The sequence below is a fragment of the Prionailurus bengalensis genome, chromosome A1, assembly GCF_016509475.1.
Source record: "Prionailurus bengalensis isolate Pbe53 chromosome A1, Fcat_Pben_1.1_paternal_pri, whole genome shotgun sequence".
In the NCBI taxonomy this organism is placed as follows: Eukaryota; Metazoa; Chordata; class Mammalia; order Carnivora; family Felidae; genus Prionailurus; species Prionailurus bengalensis.
In genome coordinates, this window is record NC_057343.1 from 92,512,923 (window position 1) to 92,528,350 (window position 15,428).

The 15,428-nt window shown below is 47.4% G+C and overlaps 1 protein-coding gene across 6 annotated transcripts in view; it reads left to right on the forward strand.

The window, feature by feature from the left end:
- COL23A1 (collagen type XXIII alpha 1 chain) overlaps positions 1 to 15,428 on the forward strand; it is a 350,062-nt gene that overhangs the window by 274,582 nt on the left and 60,052 nt on the right. For all 6 annotated transcript variants that reach the window (XM_043585775.1, XM_043585755.1, XM_043585772.1 and 3 more), the window contains exon 3: positions 7,943 to 7,987. In XM_043585775.1, coding sequence (XP_043441710.1) covers positions 7,943 to 7,987 — 45 coding nt within the window. The remainder of the gene's footprint in view (positions 1 to 7,942; positions 7,988 to 15,428) is intronic.

Consider the following 15,428-nt stretch of genomic DNA (forward strand, 5'->3'; position numbering starts at 1 on the left):
TAAATGGCATGATATCTAAGTGGGCTTGCCAGGTCTGGTCCCTGGGGCTGTGGGAGTCCGCCACCAGCCTGGACACAACCCTGGTTCCAAGCAAACATTTGCCCTACCAGCCCAGCAGCCTGTGGCATTGGTCTTCCAAACTGCTTCAGGACCTTCCAAAAAGCAGCAGGGTTCCCAGTAGCGTGGTGGATGGTGGAGCCTGCGGGGACAATAAACCCGTTTTGGAATGAGCTGTATGTGCTGAGCAAGAAGCTGTGATTTTAATTCCCAGAGGACAGCATGGCCCTCGGTACTGGCCAAGCTCGAGCAACCTGCCAGGTGGCCACAGGACACACCTGCCCCCACTCCTGCAAGGGACAGAGGGCTTCATTAGCCCAAGCAGGAAATGAGCAGGGAGAATGCTACCCTCCCCCGGGCAAGAGTTTTCAACTCCGAGGTTGGCCTGAAACTTATAAAACAAAATTATCTGGGGAGGTATTTTGGTGATCTGCTCTTAGATGCTCAAATCCAGGGACCTCCCCTGCCTTCTCTGCTCAATGCGCACTCCAGCGATGGCCGGCGGGGGGGGCCTCAGACAACCGCAAGGACCTCCAGACTGAAGGTCTGGGGCATTCACATCCCCGGATCCCCAGGCCCGTCCTAGAGTTCTGGGAAGAAGGTCAGATAAAGGGGCCTCCGATGCCCATGAGGCTACGGCCACATCCTGGGATGATGGTAAGAACTTGGCCTTGGTCACAACGACCGAAGAGTTCAGAGGACAATGCACTGGAGTCACAGAGACCTGGGTTCAGATTCCTATTCTGCCATCTCCTCAATGTGTGACCTTGGGGATGCCACCGTCCCCTGTGACTACACAGTGCCAGCCTCTCAGTAGACATGCAGCTTCAGTCATTAGCCATGCTGCCAACAACATTTCTGTGGTCTCTGTGAGGCCCCCCTGAGTTCTTCGTCATGCTCTGGTCCTTGGGAGCTGAGAACCCTGGGAACAGTTCCTTTTTTAGGTTTGGTAAAAGACACACAACATAAAATTTACCATTTTAACTGTTTTTTTTTAATGTCTGTTTATTTATTTTGAGAGAGAGATAGAGAGCAAGCAGGGGAGGGGCAGAGAGAGAGGGAGACAGAATCCCAAGCAGGCTCCATGTTGTCAGCACAGAGCCCGATGTGGGGCTTGAACTCATGAAATCAAGTCGGATGCTTAACCGACTGAGCCACCCAGGTGCCCCATTTTGACTGTGTTTTTAAGTGCTATAAGTCATTGGCATGAAGTATATTCACGATGTTGTTCAACCATCACTACTATCTGTTTCCAGAACTTTTTCATCATCCTGACAGGAAACCCTGTCCCCATTAAACACTAAGTCCCCATGCCCCCCACCCAGTCCCTGCCAATCACCCTTCTTTTTGTCTCTATGAATTTGACAACTCCAGGTACCTCGTATGAGAGCAATCATAATAGTATTTGTCCTTTTGTGATGGGCTGATTTCACCTGACGTGATGTCCTCAAAGTTCACCCATATTGTGGCACATGTCAAAATGCTCTCCTGTTTAAGGCTGAATAATATTCTGTTGTGTGCATACATCACATTTTCTTCATCCGTTCACCCATCCATGGACATTTGGGTTGCTTCCACCTTTTCTGTTGCCTCTGGCAGCATTTCTTGACATCTTTGAGCCTCATTTTCCCTAGTCTTTAGGGAGAACGGTGTGGGAAGGGATGAAAGCGTTTTCTAGAACTGTGTGTAGATTCAATAAGATGAATTACACAAAAAGCCACCTGGCCTTAGGGGCTGGCAGGAGGGAGGAGCATGGGAAGGGCTGAGGGCTGAGTGGCCCACAGAACACAGGGGCCTGGGCAGGCTGGCCCCTACATGGCCTGGCTGGGCGGGCAGGCCCAGGGCTGCAGTAAGGCAGACATTGCTGGAGGAGGGGTCCTGGGGGCAGTTAATGCCATCGAGGCTTGAGGAGACCACCACTTTGAGAACTACATCCTCGGGCTTCACACATCCAAGGGAAGCCTGCTGGGGTTTGGGCCCCCCCTTTGGAGCTGGTCTGTGGCATGAGTTCTCCAGATTTTTATGAGTTAGAAATCGTTCCATTGTGTCTGGCTTCGAACAGTGTTCGAGGAAACCATCGTTCTCCCTGGTTACTTCATGTGCAGATGGTGGTCACAGGTCATTCCACAGCAATCTGGAGCCAGGGCTTGGCCTGAAAACCCAGGATTTCTTTCAGAACCATTCCCAAACCATTTGACCCCTGCATCCTGATCCCTAGCTCCTGAGACTGCGATGAGGGACATGGAAAATCCCCAGACAAAGCCCTGCCCATGAAGTCCCTGAAGTAGAGCCACTGTGTCTCAAGCTTTACCCACCCTGGTGGACACATGAGAGCCCGTTTACATCAGGACCCCGTGTTCTGAAGGCCCAAAGGCCCCCTCTAGCCAGTTACTTACTGGGATCCCAAATAGGCACCTCATTTGTGCCCCCCAAGCTGGTGTGTCTGCTGACAGCTCTTCTGTTTAACAGTTCTGCAAGGCAGCTATAATTCCATCACCCCTAAAATTTCACCCTCGTGGGTTGGGAACCTAGGGCTCAGAGAGGTTGAGTAACTCCTCCAGGTAAACAGCTTATATATCACTCATGAGTCATGTCTTTTCCCCTCCTAGGCAGCCACTGCCTTGCTGGTGTCTGTGGCACACAGCCTCTGGAAGGACACCTCCGAGGTGCCACCATGGCAGCATTCACGGTTAAACACTGGGGTCCCCACAGCTGCCAAATCCCGACCCAGCAGTGTATGGGTTCCGCACAGAGGTGGGGAAAACAGCAGAAGCTGGTCTTTATCATGGATGGATTTTCCAGCTGGAAACCATTTTTCCAAGAGCATCATCCTTGGGCAAGACCTGTCTTCCCCGGAAAGCCTCAGTTTCCCCATCTGTATGTAGGCAGGCCACTCAAAACATGCTTCCAGATGCTTCCCAGGGCAACCTGGATGTCTGAATCTGTGCTAGCCATGGGAGAGGTTTTCCCCCGCTCCAGAAAGGAAAGAAAAGAAGAAAAACAATGAGGAGAAAGCTCTGGGGCAAACCACTGGGCCAGGGCCCTCCTTTGTTTGTTTGCACAAAGGGTTGACCAGTTGTCAATCTGTGAGTTGCTCACACAGAAGACTCCAGTATCTGGTTTGGGCTGGCCTCAGAGTGGGTTCAAAAGCATCAGGCTCCTTCTCTTTTTCTACCAAGGCCCTTTCATTTGGGAGTCCTGTGAAGCCTGCCAGGCCTGCAGTCCCACAGGCCCTGGGTGCCCAGCAATACCCAGGCCCTGCCCCACTCCAGGCCTGCTGGGAACTTGTCCATAGCCTCTGGGAGGTGGGGGTCCCACTCTGCCTGGGCAGCCACTCGCCTGCTTAGCACCCCTCTTCATCGAGCCTTCTGCCTAACCGTGCCACCTGGGAGAACCACAGACAAATCCATTAGTTCAGCCGCCTCGGCGAAGGCAAATATCTTCATCTGGCTTGAGTTATGCAAGATGAGACTTTTACAGTCGGACCCAGTAGTGACCAGCAGGAAGCCACGGTGTGCTTTAGCTCTCAGGCCCAGGAAGAGCCTGGCTCACTCTTCCACTCATGGGCCCCTTTTTTGCCATGTCCCTCAAGATCTCAGCCTGAGGCAGAACCAAGCATGAGCCTCTGTGACCTGGTGAAAGCCCGGAAGCCAGAAGCCAGGGCGCTGGGCCTTGCAAGTGAACGTGGGCCTTTTCCCTCCTACAAGCAGAGGATCGTGATGCTGTGTGTGCCAGTGGGGGTTCCTGTTCCCACACTCTCGCTTTCCCTGAAAACAGATGTGCCCTGAGAGGAGAGAAGGCCTAACAACAGGCCAGCTGTACAAGGTTCCCAGGCCCAGTCAGCCCCATACAGGAGCTGGGGAGGAGACCGGGATGTATGTTTTGGCCTCAGTGGGCCTGAGATGTCAACGGGGAGATGTCAGGTTGGCAGGTGACCGGACAACATGGGCATCACAGGTCCCATCTGAGGTCATGGACATGGAGGTGCTCCGTGAACTGCAAATCCCTCACCAGTCTGTTATGAGAGTGCCTTACCTAGTCGACATGGCCCTTGGGCGACTCCAGTACAAAACTCAAGGGCTGTGTCCAGTATCAAGGAAAATCAAGGGCCATGTAACTGGCATGAGCTTCTGCTCTCAAAACTCAGGGGTGCATCCTTTATATGGACGAAATATCTTCAGCAAAGGTGCCAAGGCTATACAGTGGGGAAAAGACAGTGTCTTCAACAAATGGTGTTGGGAAACTGAATATCCACAGGCAAAAGAATGAAGCGGCAGGGCCCTTACCTCACACCATAGATAAAAATTAACTCAAAAGGTTAAAAAGGCAACAGAAGCAAAGATAGACAAACTGAGCTACATCAAACTTAAAAACTCCAGCCCAGCAGAGGGAAAAATCAACAGCACAAAGGCAACTTGCAGAATGGGAGATGATGTTTGCATACCACGTGCCTGATAAGGGGTTAATATCCAGAAGATGGGAACTCCTGCCACTCAACAATGACCACAAAAATCCAACTAAAAAATGAGCAAAGGGCGGGCACCTGGGTGGCTCAGTCAGTTGAGTGTCTGACTTCGGCTCAGGTCATGATCTCACAGTTCTTGGGTTCGAGCCCCGCGTAGGGCTCTGTGCTGGCAGCTCAGAGCCTGGAGCCTGCTTTGGATTCTGTGTGTGTGTCTCTCTCTTCCCCTCTCACTCTCTGTCTCTCTCTTTCTTAAAAAAAAAAATAAACAAACATTAAAAAAAATTAAAACAAAATGGGTAAAGGGCTTGCTTGAATAGACATTTCTCCAAAGAAGACATACACATACAAATAGCCAACAGGTATATGAAGAGATGCTCGACATCACTAATTATTAAGGAAATGCAAATTAAAACCACAATGCGATATCACATCATACTCATTAGAGTGGCCACTACCAAAAAGCAAAACAAAACAAGACAAACAAAATAACAAGGGTCAGCGAGCCCGTAGAGAAATTGAAGCCTTTGTGCACTGTTGGTGGGAACATAAAATGGTATTGTCAGCATAGAAGATGGGATGGAGGTTCCTCAAAAAATTAAAAATGGAATTACTGTATGACCCAGCAACCCTGCTTGCAAGTATATAGCCAAAAGCATTGACACCCGATCTTGAAGAGATGGTTGCACACGCATGTTCATTGCAGTGCTATTCACAATGGTCAAGAGGTAGAGAAGCAACCCAAATGTCCATCACCAGATGAGGTGAATGGATCAAGAAAATGTGGTGTATGGGGGCGCCCAGGGGGCTCAGTCGGTTAAGTGTCCAATTCTTTTTTCTTTTTTTTAAAGCATCCGATTCTTGATTTCGGCTCACAGTTCGTAAGTTTGAGCTCCACTTTGGGCTCTGTGATGATAGTGCAGAGCCTGCTTGAGATTCTCTCTCCTTCTCTCTCTGTTCCTCCTCTACTTGTGCTTTCTCTCTCTCTCTTATTAAAAATTAATAAATAAAACTTTAAAAAGCGGTGTATGCTTACAGTGGAATATTCACCTTAAAAAAAAAAAGAAGGAAATTGTCACCTGCTACCACATGGGTGAACTTTGAGGACATTACATTAAGTAAAACAAGCCAGTCACAAAAAGACAAATACTGTATGATTGCATTCTATGAGACACCTAGAACAAGCAAACTCTAGAAACAATGCAGAATGGTGGTTGCCCGGGGCTGGAGAATAGGGAAAGGGGAGTTGTTCCATAGATAGAGTTTCGAATCCTGCAAGATGAGAAAGTCCTAGAGCTACACTGCACTATGTGTGTGTTGTTAACACTTCTGTACTGGACACTTAAAAATGGCTAAGATGGTACATTTTATGCTGTGTCTTTGAACACAATGAAAATTTGTTTGAATGGCAAACTCAAGAGTGCAAGAAATAGCGCGTTTCTCATCTTTAATAAGTTATGCTTAACCATGCTGACTTCAAACACCCATCCATGAGACTGGCAAGAAATCCATCCTCGGGGAGCCTCGGCGGCTCAGTCGGTTAAGTGCCCGACTTCGGCTCAAGTCATGATCTTGTGGTTCATGGTTTGAGCCCCGCAACAGGCTCTGTACTGATAGCTCAGAGCCCGGAGCCTGCTTTGGATTCTGTGTCTCCCTCTCTCTCTGCCCCTCCCCCACTCATGCCCTGTCTCTCTCTCCCTCAAAAATAAATAAACATTAAAAAAAAAAGCAGGGCGCCTGGGTGCCTCAGTCAGTTAAGCAGCCCACTTTGGCTCAGGTCATTATCTCGTGGTTCATGGGTTCGAGCCCTGCAACGGGCTCTGTACTGATAGCTCAGAGCCCGGAGCCTGCTTCAGATTCTGTGTCTCCCTGTCTCTCTTCCCCTCCCCCACTTGCACTCTCTCTGTCAAAAATAAATAAACATTAAAAAAAGAAAGAAAGAAAGAAAGAAATCCATCCTCACCCACCCCCAGGCCTGCAAAGGTTTTAGAGTCAACATAGTGCTGAGGGGCACCTTCCACATCCAGCGGAGTCTCTCTCTTCTCTCTCTCTTTTCCGTAAAGATGCTCCCTCCTCTTCATCCAGGACTGTGCCTCAACAAAAGTCTAGAAGTGCCGCTGACCTGGGGCTGCTTCTGTTTTTATGCCCAGTCCCGATCCCTGGGCCAGGGCGCCCCATGACTGCATGCTTGACAACAGGAGAAAGGAAGGAAAGTTCATACACATGAATTTCTTAGTAAACCATCCTGCCTCAGACCTGATTTGTGGCCAGCCTCAGTCTCTCCTCTGTGGTTGTGCTGAGGGATTTTGGAGGGAGTTCAAGGTCGACTTTTATAGGAAGGGGCAGTTCCTTGTAATACAGGCATAGCCTGTGGATCTGCAGATCTACCCTATCCGTGTCCCACCAGGCCACCATGCAGTGGGTGGGCACCGTGGAAGGAGAGGTATCACATGGCATCTCAAATGGAAGTCTAGTACACATGACTTCACTTCTGCATACCTTTTCCCCCAGCACCTGAGAAAACGGACCCTTGACCTGGGGCAGAGGGGCTGGCTGGTCAGCATTCCCCTCCTTCAACGTTGTGGTTGCTGAGTAGGGGGGACCCACGTGGGCAGAGCAGGGAGAAGGCGGAGGCCAGGGTGGTCCGAGTCACAAATTCAGAAAGGCTTAAAAACCTGTAGATGGAGGGGGTGCCTGGGCGGCTCAGCTGGTTGAGCATCCGACTCTTGGTTCGGGCTCAGGTCATGATCTCGTGGTTTGTGAATTCGAGCCCCTCACTGGGCTCCTCGCTGAAGGTTGGGGGCCTGCTTGGGATTCTCTCTCTCCCTCTCTTATCTCCCCCTCCCCAGCTCATGCTCTGTCTCTCAAAATAAATGAATAAATAAATAAACTTAAAAAAAAAAAAAAACTATAGATGGAGGACATTGCACATTGGTGTGGCCATTACCTGCGATCAATTAGGAGAAATTCATGAGCAGCTCCCCCTGGTCCGTGGGGGAGGGAGGTGCCGAAGGCTCTAGCTGGCGAAGTAAGAACAGTCAGTCAGTGGACAGGACGGCGCCTGATGTTACCGAGTTTCGGCATTTGGAAGCCATGATAGTGTCTCTATGGGATGTGTTGTCTCCGATGTTTTATGTTAGGGAATATTGAAAAGCACTTGTCAGGCCTTTGGCAAGAGGACTCTCAGTTTTGGCTTTATTCTTCTCCTAGACCAGGTTTCTAGCTCCAGACTCTTCTGCCTCCTGAGTCTCTGGGTAGTCAGTCTCTTCAGGTGGGGAATGACTTGTGAGAGACTAAGTGAACCACGGATGTGAGGGCGGTGGGCAGGCCCGGGGATGCCAGGGCGGAGGGGAGGCGGGGGTTGCTGCGCCCAAGCCCACTGGCTTCCTTTCTCAACCAGTCTGTCCTTGTTTTCCTGTCTAGGACCCCCCGGACGGCGCGGCAAGGCTGGAAGAAGAGGCGACCCTGGTGAGTCCCCACGTTTGCTTAGTTTCCAAACCCAGGCCTGGAAGTCTGCCCTCATCGAGACCTGGGACCTGGCTGCAGGTGCCAGTCCCCGCACGCCCCCCCCCCCATAACACAGGATGCGTGGCCCTGGGGCCAGGTCTTCCTCTGCCTTCCAACTGGCCACTGTCCCTGGAGCCACAGTGTCAGGTACCTCCTTTCTTGGCTTCTTGGCATCTGCAACGCCAGTGACAGTCCCTCTGCGCCCTTGGCCATTCCCTGAATGTCATGATCAGCCTCTGAAACACTCTCTTCCCTTTGTGGGGGCCACTGATAGTTCCACCAGACCCCTGTCTCTCCACACAATGCGACAGCCCTCCTGTGTGTGTCCCCTACCCTCCCCAGGCCTGACAGAGTGCCAAGAGGGGCGTCCTCCACCTTCCTGCCACACCCTTCTGCCACCGTCATTTCACCCAAAATGCACTCACCCTGCACACCCCCATGGCAGTGAAGCTTCCCCACACCCTGTCCCCACCCAGCTCCCTACCTCCCCTTCCATCATCCAAGGTCTCTTGGTGAGCTCTGGCCTGCCTTTTCTCCCTCATCTCCCACCCTCCCTCTCTGCCTGTTCTCTGGGACCCTTACCTCTCGAACCAGCCTGCCAGAGATGCTCTTCTGTCCTTTCTGACACCCCTGTGGCTCCAGCTCTCTTGTGACGCTGATGACGCCTCCACCCAAGTCGTCTCCAGCCCGGAGGTTGGACTTTGCCCCAGTGAACCCAGCAACCCCCATCTGCTCTCCTCTGGCTCCCTGTCATCATCATCATCATGGGGAGACTGCAGCCACCAGTTCCCTGTGCAGACTCCAGGACAGCATCCCTGACCTCCCTTCCTTTCCCCATCCCCCACGCCAAGTCCCTGTCAATCTCCCCCCTCTTCCTGGGCTCTTGGGCCAAGTTCATTACTCTTTGCCCTTAAAGCTAGTTCAGGCATCTCCTCCAAAAAGCCTTCTCTAACCCGCTGGCTGGGGGCTCTATCCACCCCCCAACCCCCACCTGAGTCTTCAGCACCCAGTCCGGAGCCTGGCACACAGCAGGCTCCGGAACGAACATGCACAGAGTGAATGAGCACATGCTCAGCCTCTAAGCAACTTCACCAGGAGAGTGTGCTGGTGATGCCAGAGGGACCCACCACCAAGCAGATTGCACCCCAGGGGGAAATGGGGAAGTTCTCTCCTTGAATCAGACTCTTCTCCCTGGCGCTGGGCGTGGGCTTCCCGCCCCTCCTACTGCTGCCTGCTTGCCTTATCTAATTCCTTACTGAGAGGACTTCCAGATAAACTCCCCAGAGTTCATTACTAGGAAATGCCCTTCATGGTTCTCTGCTTGCTTTGACTTCCAGAGCTGAAGGCTGCTTTGTGTTAGAGTGCCACGACTTTTCTTTACTATTTTTTTTTTCTTCACTGGTTTTGTGTGTAATCACTCCCCCAACACACACACACACACACACACACACACACACACACCACCGGCTCTCCAAAAACACACATCACCACTCAGTCCTCCTTTCTACCATGTAAAAGGTTTCGTTGCATTTTATTGTAGGCTTCTGATGCCCTTTAATGCATAGTGACTTTTTTGAGAACAAAGTGTAATATTACTCCAAAAATCCATTCGAATTATGACTCGGGTTTAACACAGTCTAAAAGTCAAAGAAAGACCAGGATTTACTTGGCCTCTGTTCCGGGTCCTTTCAAGTCCTTCATCTCGTGTGACCCTCACAGGATGCTGCAAAAGATAAAAATATGTTATCATCCCCATTTTGTAGATAAGGAAACTGAGGCTCCAAGGGGAGAAGTGTCTTGTCTAAGGTCAGCTGCTGGGCAAGGGAGGGGCAACACCCCCTCCCTTCCCTGCCTTTTCCCATGGCGGGTCCTGATCCCCTGCCTGTCAGGGAATGGTGTGAGTGGCACAGAGCAGATGTCCCTCTTGGATTAGCTTGGGCTGGGCCTCCTGTTTATTTCCAGATAGTTTCACGCACATGCACATCCTGGCTGTGGCGCCTTCCCTTGTACAAACCAGGCCTTTTCCTGTGTCCCAGGGAGAAAGGCTCTTTTTGTCTGGTGGGCCAGTAATCTGGCCGAGATGCCTTCCTGCTGCTGCTGTGGCCACAAACCTGCAGACAGAGCTGACCCTGCCTGTGGGAGCCTTTGCCTGGAAAATGCCTTCAGGGCCCTGCCGTGTTTATGCATTTCCGTTGTAATGGAATGGATTTCTCATCTCCCCCATTTCTCAGCACTGCTCTTGCACTCTGGGGAACTAGGGACCTTGGGCAGGATCCTTTTTCCGTCCAGACCCTCCTTTCCCCCAAATCATCCACTCTCCCCGGCTTCCGCATCCCCAGATTCCTCCCCCGGTCCCAGCACTTCGGTACCTGGTTGTGGTGGTCTGTTCTGCACACCTGTCCTTCTCCACCAAAGCATGGGCTCTTCAGAGCAAGGCTGAACCCCTAGGCACTCAGGAGATGTCAATAAATGCTTGTTGACAGGAAGGAGGGAGGAAAGGGAGGAGGAAAAGAGAAAGAGAGATTCGTGGGCAAATGGAGAATAAAGGGTTAGGAAGCAGGAAGAGACAAGGACAAACCAATCTAATGCTGTTTGGCTGATGCCTGTGCTAAACCTGCAGAGACAAATAAGTCTCAGAGTTCCAGAAGTTACTGTGATTTAACAACTAGGACTTAAAAAAAAAAAAAAAGAACTGGGACTTTAACGGATGGCCACATACTGGCTCTGTTACAATCACACAGGTCTGCCTTGCCATGTCAGTGTTAGGGTTTTTAATCTACCTTGACCCCAAGAAACGCTTTCTAAAAATTCAGTAAAAGAAGCACTTCTGGAATGGTAGAGTAAGGACTTCTGAAAATCTGCAGCAAGAATACTAGGGGGGAAAATGGACCTTTTCAGAGTTCTGGAAATTAAAATCTGGTAACAACCCAAGAAATGTTTATTCAGGACAAATATCTTGCTAAGAACAGGGAGGTTTTAGCATTTTAACTTGCCCATTTCCCAGCCCCATGGTAGCCTTAAAAACCATCAATCTCACAACCATGGTACCTGTGAAAAGTAGCAGCCATGGAGGAAGCAAAACAATTTGAAGGTCCCCAAATGCTTATTCCCAAAGAATTGTCACCAGCTGTCAGCTTCCAGGAAAAGCCCATACATAGGACCTGTCTTTATTTGACCTTATGCTGAGCTCACTGGGAAAAGCTGTATCCCAGAGTGCTTGCCGAAAACACTCAGCAGCAATTGTTTAACATTGCAGCTGCCTAAGGTAGCAATACCAGTAGGAACAAGCAAGAAACTGACACAAAAATTTGAATGAAAATCTAGGGGGTGAGCCACTCAAAGGGGCTTTGAAAGGTTCCAGCGTATTCTTGGGAATCCAGAAAGCAATTGCATGTGCAGGGCTGTGTACATGTCCACCAGAGACCTGAGAGAGCCCCAATCTCTCCCTTCTGGCTGACCTCGAGGCCCTGCTCAAGCAGGAAGTAAAGGCCAAGGGAGAGTCGTAACCTGGCGATGCACTGAAGTTGTGCTCCAACACACACACAGAGCCCCTTGGCACAGAATGGGGGACCTGTTGGGTCAAGGCATTAAAGGAAACCTCTGTCCATGCTGACTGTGAAGCTAACCAAGACAGAATTCAGTAGCTGCGCATGACAAAGAGCATACACTTTGGAGAATTGGTCCAGGAAAACCCCTCAACAAACAAAGAGCAACAACGAATCTTGGAAAGGAGGGTGGGGATCTAATTTCCAGAGTCACCACATCAGATTATTTTAAACGCCCAGTTTTTAACAGAAAATTATGAGACACACAAAGACACAAGAAAGTACAGCAATGAAAGAGGGGGAAATGCAGACAATGAAAACTGTCTCTGAGGAATCCCAGATGCTTACTAGAATATTATAAATTATGTTTGAAGAACTAAAGGGAAGCAACTCTAAGGAATTAAAGGAAAGCAGAAGAATTATGTACCGCCAAATGGAGAATATTAATAGATAAAAAGTATTTAAAAAAAGAACCAAATAGAAATTCTGAAGCTGTAAATTGCAATCACTGAAATGAAAAATTCACTGAAAAGGTTCAATAGTGGATTTGGGCTGGCAGAAGAAAGCATCAGCAAACTTGAAGATAGGTCTGTTGAGATGATCCTGTCTAAGGAAGATTTAAAAATATGAAAAAAAATGAACAGAGTCTCAGAGATCTGCGGGAAACTGTCAAGCGTGCTAATATACCCATAACAAAGGCCTGAGAAAGGGAGAGAAGACAGAGAACGAGGCAGAAGGAATATAAGAGCAACTAGTGGCCCCAAACTTCCCAAATATAAACAAAAATATTCATCTACACATCCAAGAAGCTTGACAAACTCCACACAGGATAAACTCAGAAGAGATCCACACTTAAGAATATCATAGCCACGCTGCCAAAAGGAAAAAATGAAGAGAGAATCTCGAATGACTCGTCACAGTAAAGGGATCCTGGATAAGGTTAATAGCTGATTTCTCCTTAGAAATAATGAAAAGCATGACTCAAAAGTCAATACAGATGACATATTCAAAGTGGTGGGGAGAAAAAAACTATTAACAGAGAAATCTATAGCAAAAGTATATTGCAAAAGTGAGAGAAATTAAGACGTGTCGCGGGGCGCCTGGGTGGCTCCATCAGTTGAGCGTCCAACTTCAGCTCAGGTCATGATTTCTCGGTCTGTGAGTTCGAGCCCTGTGTTGGGCTCTGTGCTGACAGCTGGGAGCCGGGCGCCTGCTTCAGATTCTGTGTCTCCCTCTCTCTCTGCCCCTCCCCCACTCATGCACACTCACTCTCACTCTCTCTCTCTCTCTCTCTCTGTCAAAAATAAATTTAAAAAAAAACATTAAAAAATTAAAAAAAAAAAGACAGGCCTAGATAAACAAAAAATGGATAGAATTGATTTCTATCAGCCTGACTTACACGCAATAAAGGGATTCCTTCAATCTGAAATAAAAGGACATTAGACAGTAATTGAATCCACATATAGAAATAAAGAGCTTTAGTGAGTTAGTTACATAGGTGAATATGAGAGACAGTATAAATGAATTTTTATTTGTAACTCTTTTCTCTCTTCTGATTTAAAAGCCAGTTGCATGAAGCAATAGTGATAAAACTGCTGATAGGCTTATGACACGTGAAATGGTAATTTCATAAAAGTACACTAAAAGTACAAAGAAGGAGGTAACAAACACAGCTTTATTGGAGCAAAGTATTTGTGTACAGTTGAAAGTGAATTGTTACTCATGTAAACCAGATTATTTATTAAGATGGTATTTTATAAACTCCAGGGAAACTACTAAGAAAATTATTCCAAAAATATGGCAAGGGAAACAAGGAAATTAAAATGGTACACTTATAAAATATCTATTTTTAAAAAAAGAAGCAGTAATAGAGTAATAGAGGGACAAAAAAGACATAAAATATAGAGAAATTAAATAACAAATTAGCACACATAAATCCTGTCTCCTGAGCAATTACATTAAATGGAAATGGATTTTTAAAACCCCAAATACCCCAAGAAATCTGAGAAAGAAGAACAAAGCCAGAGGCATCACATGTCCTGATTTCAAACTATACTACAAAACTATAGAAATCAAAACAGTATGGTGCTGGTATAAAAATAAGCACCTTTAAGCATGTAGACTAATGAATCAGAATCAAGAGTCCAGACGTAAACCCACCAACAGAACGCAAAGGTTCCAATTTTTCTACATCCTTACTAACACTTGTTCTTTTCTGATTTTAGTTTGGTTATTTTTAGAGACAGAGAGAGCATGTGCATGTGCAGGCAGGGGAGGGGCAGAGAGAGGGAAAGAGAGAATCCCACACTGTCAGTGGAGAGCCTGACACGGGGCTTGATCCCACAAACTGTGATATCATGGCCTGAGCCAAAATCAAGAGTTGGACCCCCAACTGACTGAGCCACTATTTTTTTTTATACTAGCCATTCTATCTAATGGATGTAAGGTGATGTCTCATTGTGGTCTTGATTTGTGTTGCCTTAATGATTATGATGTTGAGTGTCTTTTGGTTCACACTATTTATTTATTTATTTATTTATTTATATAAAGAATCCACAGAAAAATTATAAAAGCTGATAAACATGGTCAGCAAGGTTGCATAATACAAGATCATTATTTTAAAGCTCAATTGTATTTCTGTACACTAGCAATAAAGAATGTTTAAATGAAACTAAGAAAACAATTTCCATTTACAAAAGCATGAAAAAGAATAAAATACTCAGTAATGAATTTAATAAAATAAGTATAAGCTTGTACACTGAAAACTATAAAATATTGTTGAAAGAAATTTAAAAAGACCTGAATAAATGGTAGGACATCCCATCTTCATGGATTGGAAGATAATAGAATGTTAATATGGCAATACTCCACAAATTAATCTACAGTTACAATGCAATCCCTATCAAAATCCCAGTTGATTTTTTTTTAGAAATTAACTAACTGATCCTCAAATTCATATGGAAATGCAAAGCATCCAGAATAGCCAAAACACCTTGAAAAGGTAAAACAAAAGTAAAGGCCTCACACTTCCCAATTCTAAAACTTAACACAAAGCTGCAGTATCAAGGTAGTGTGGTGTAGACATAAGACACATAGGTCAACAGAATAGAATTGAGATTCCAGAAGTAAATCCTTACATTTACCATCACTATCTTTTACAAGAATGTGAAACAATTCAATGGTACTCGGGCAACTAAATGCACAAGAATAAAGCTGGATTTCTCCCTCACAGCATATAAAAATTAACTCAAAACGTGTCATAGACCTACATGTAAGAGGGAAAAATATAAATCCTTAGAAGAAAATATAGCGGTTAATGGGGCGCCTGGGTGGCTCAGTCAGTTAAGCACCCAACTCTTGGTTTAGGCCCAGGTCATGATCTCAGAGTTCGTGAGATTGAGCCCTGCATTGGGTTCTGCGCTGACAGTGCAGAGCCTGCTTGGGATTCTCTCTCTCTCTCTCTCTCAAAATAAATAAATAAACTTTAAAATAAAAAAAGAGGGGTGCCTGGGTGGCTCAGTTGCTTAAGCGTCCAACTTAGGCTCAGGTCACGATCTCACCGTTCATGTGTTTGAGCCCTGCGTCCGGCTCTGTGCTGACAGCTCAGAGCCTGAAGCCTGTTTCAGATTCTGTGTCTCCCTCTCTCTCTGCTCCTCCCCAGCTCGCATTCTGTCTTCTCTGTCTGTCTCTCAAAAATAAACAAACACTAAAAGAATTAAAAAAGAATACTGTAATTCTAGCCAGCGTTGGGTTTTGGTGCCTCTTCTGTGCCACTGCTGTCCCGGGCACTTTACACATGCACAGTGTGTCACTCAAGTCTTTGTAGCAGTCCAGAGAGGCAGAGATGGGGAGCATTC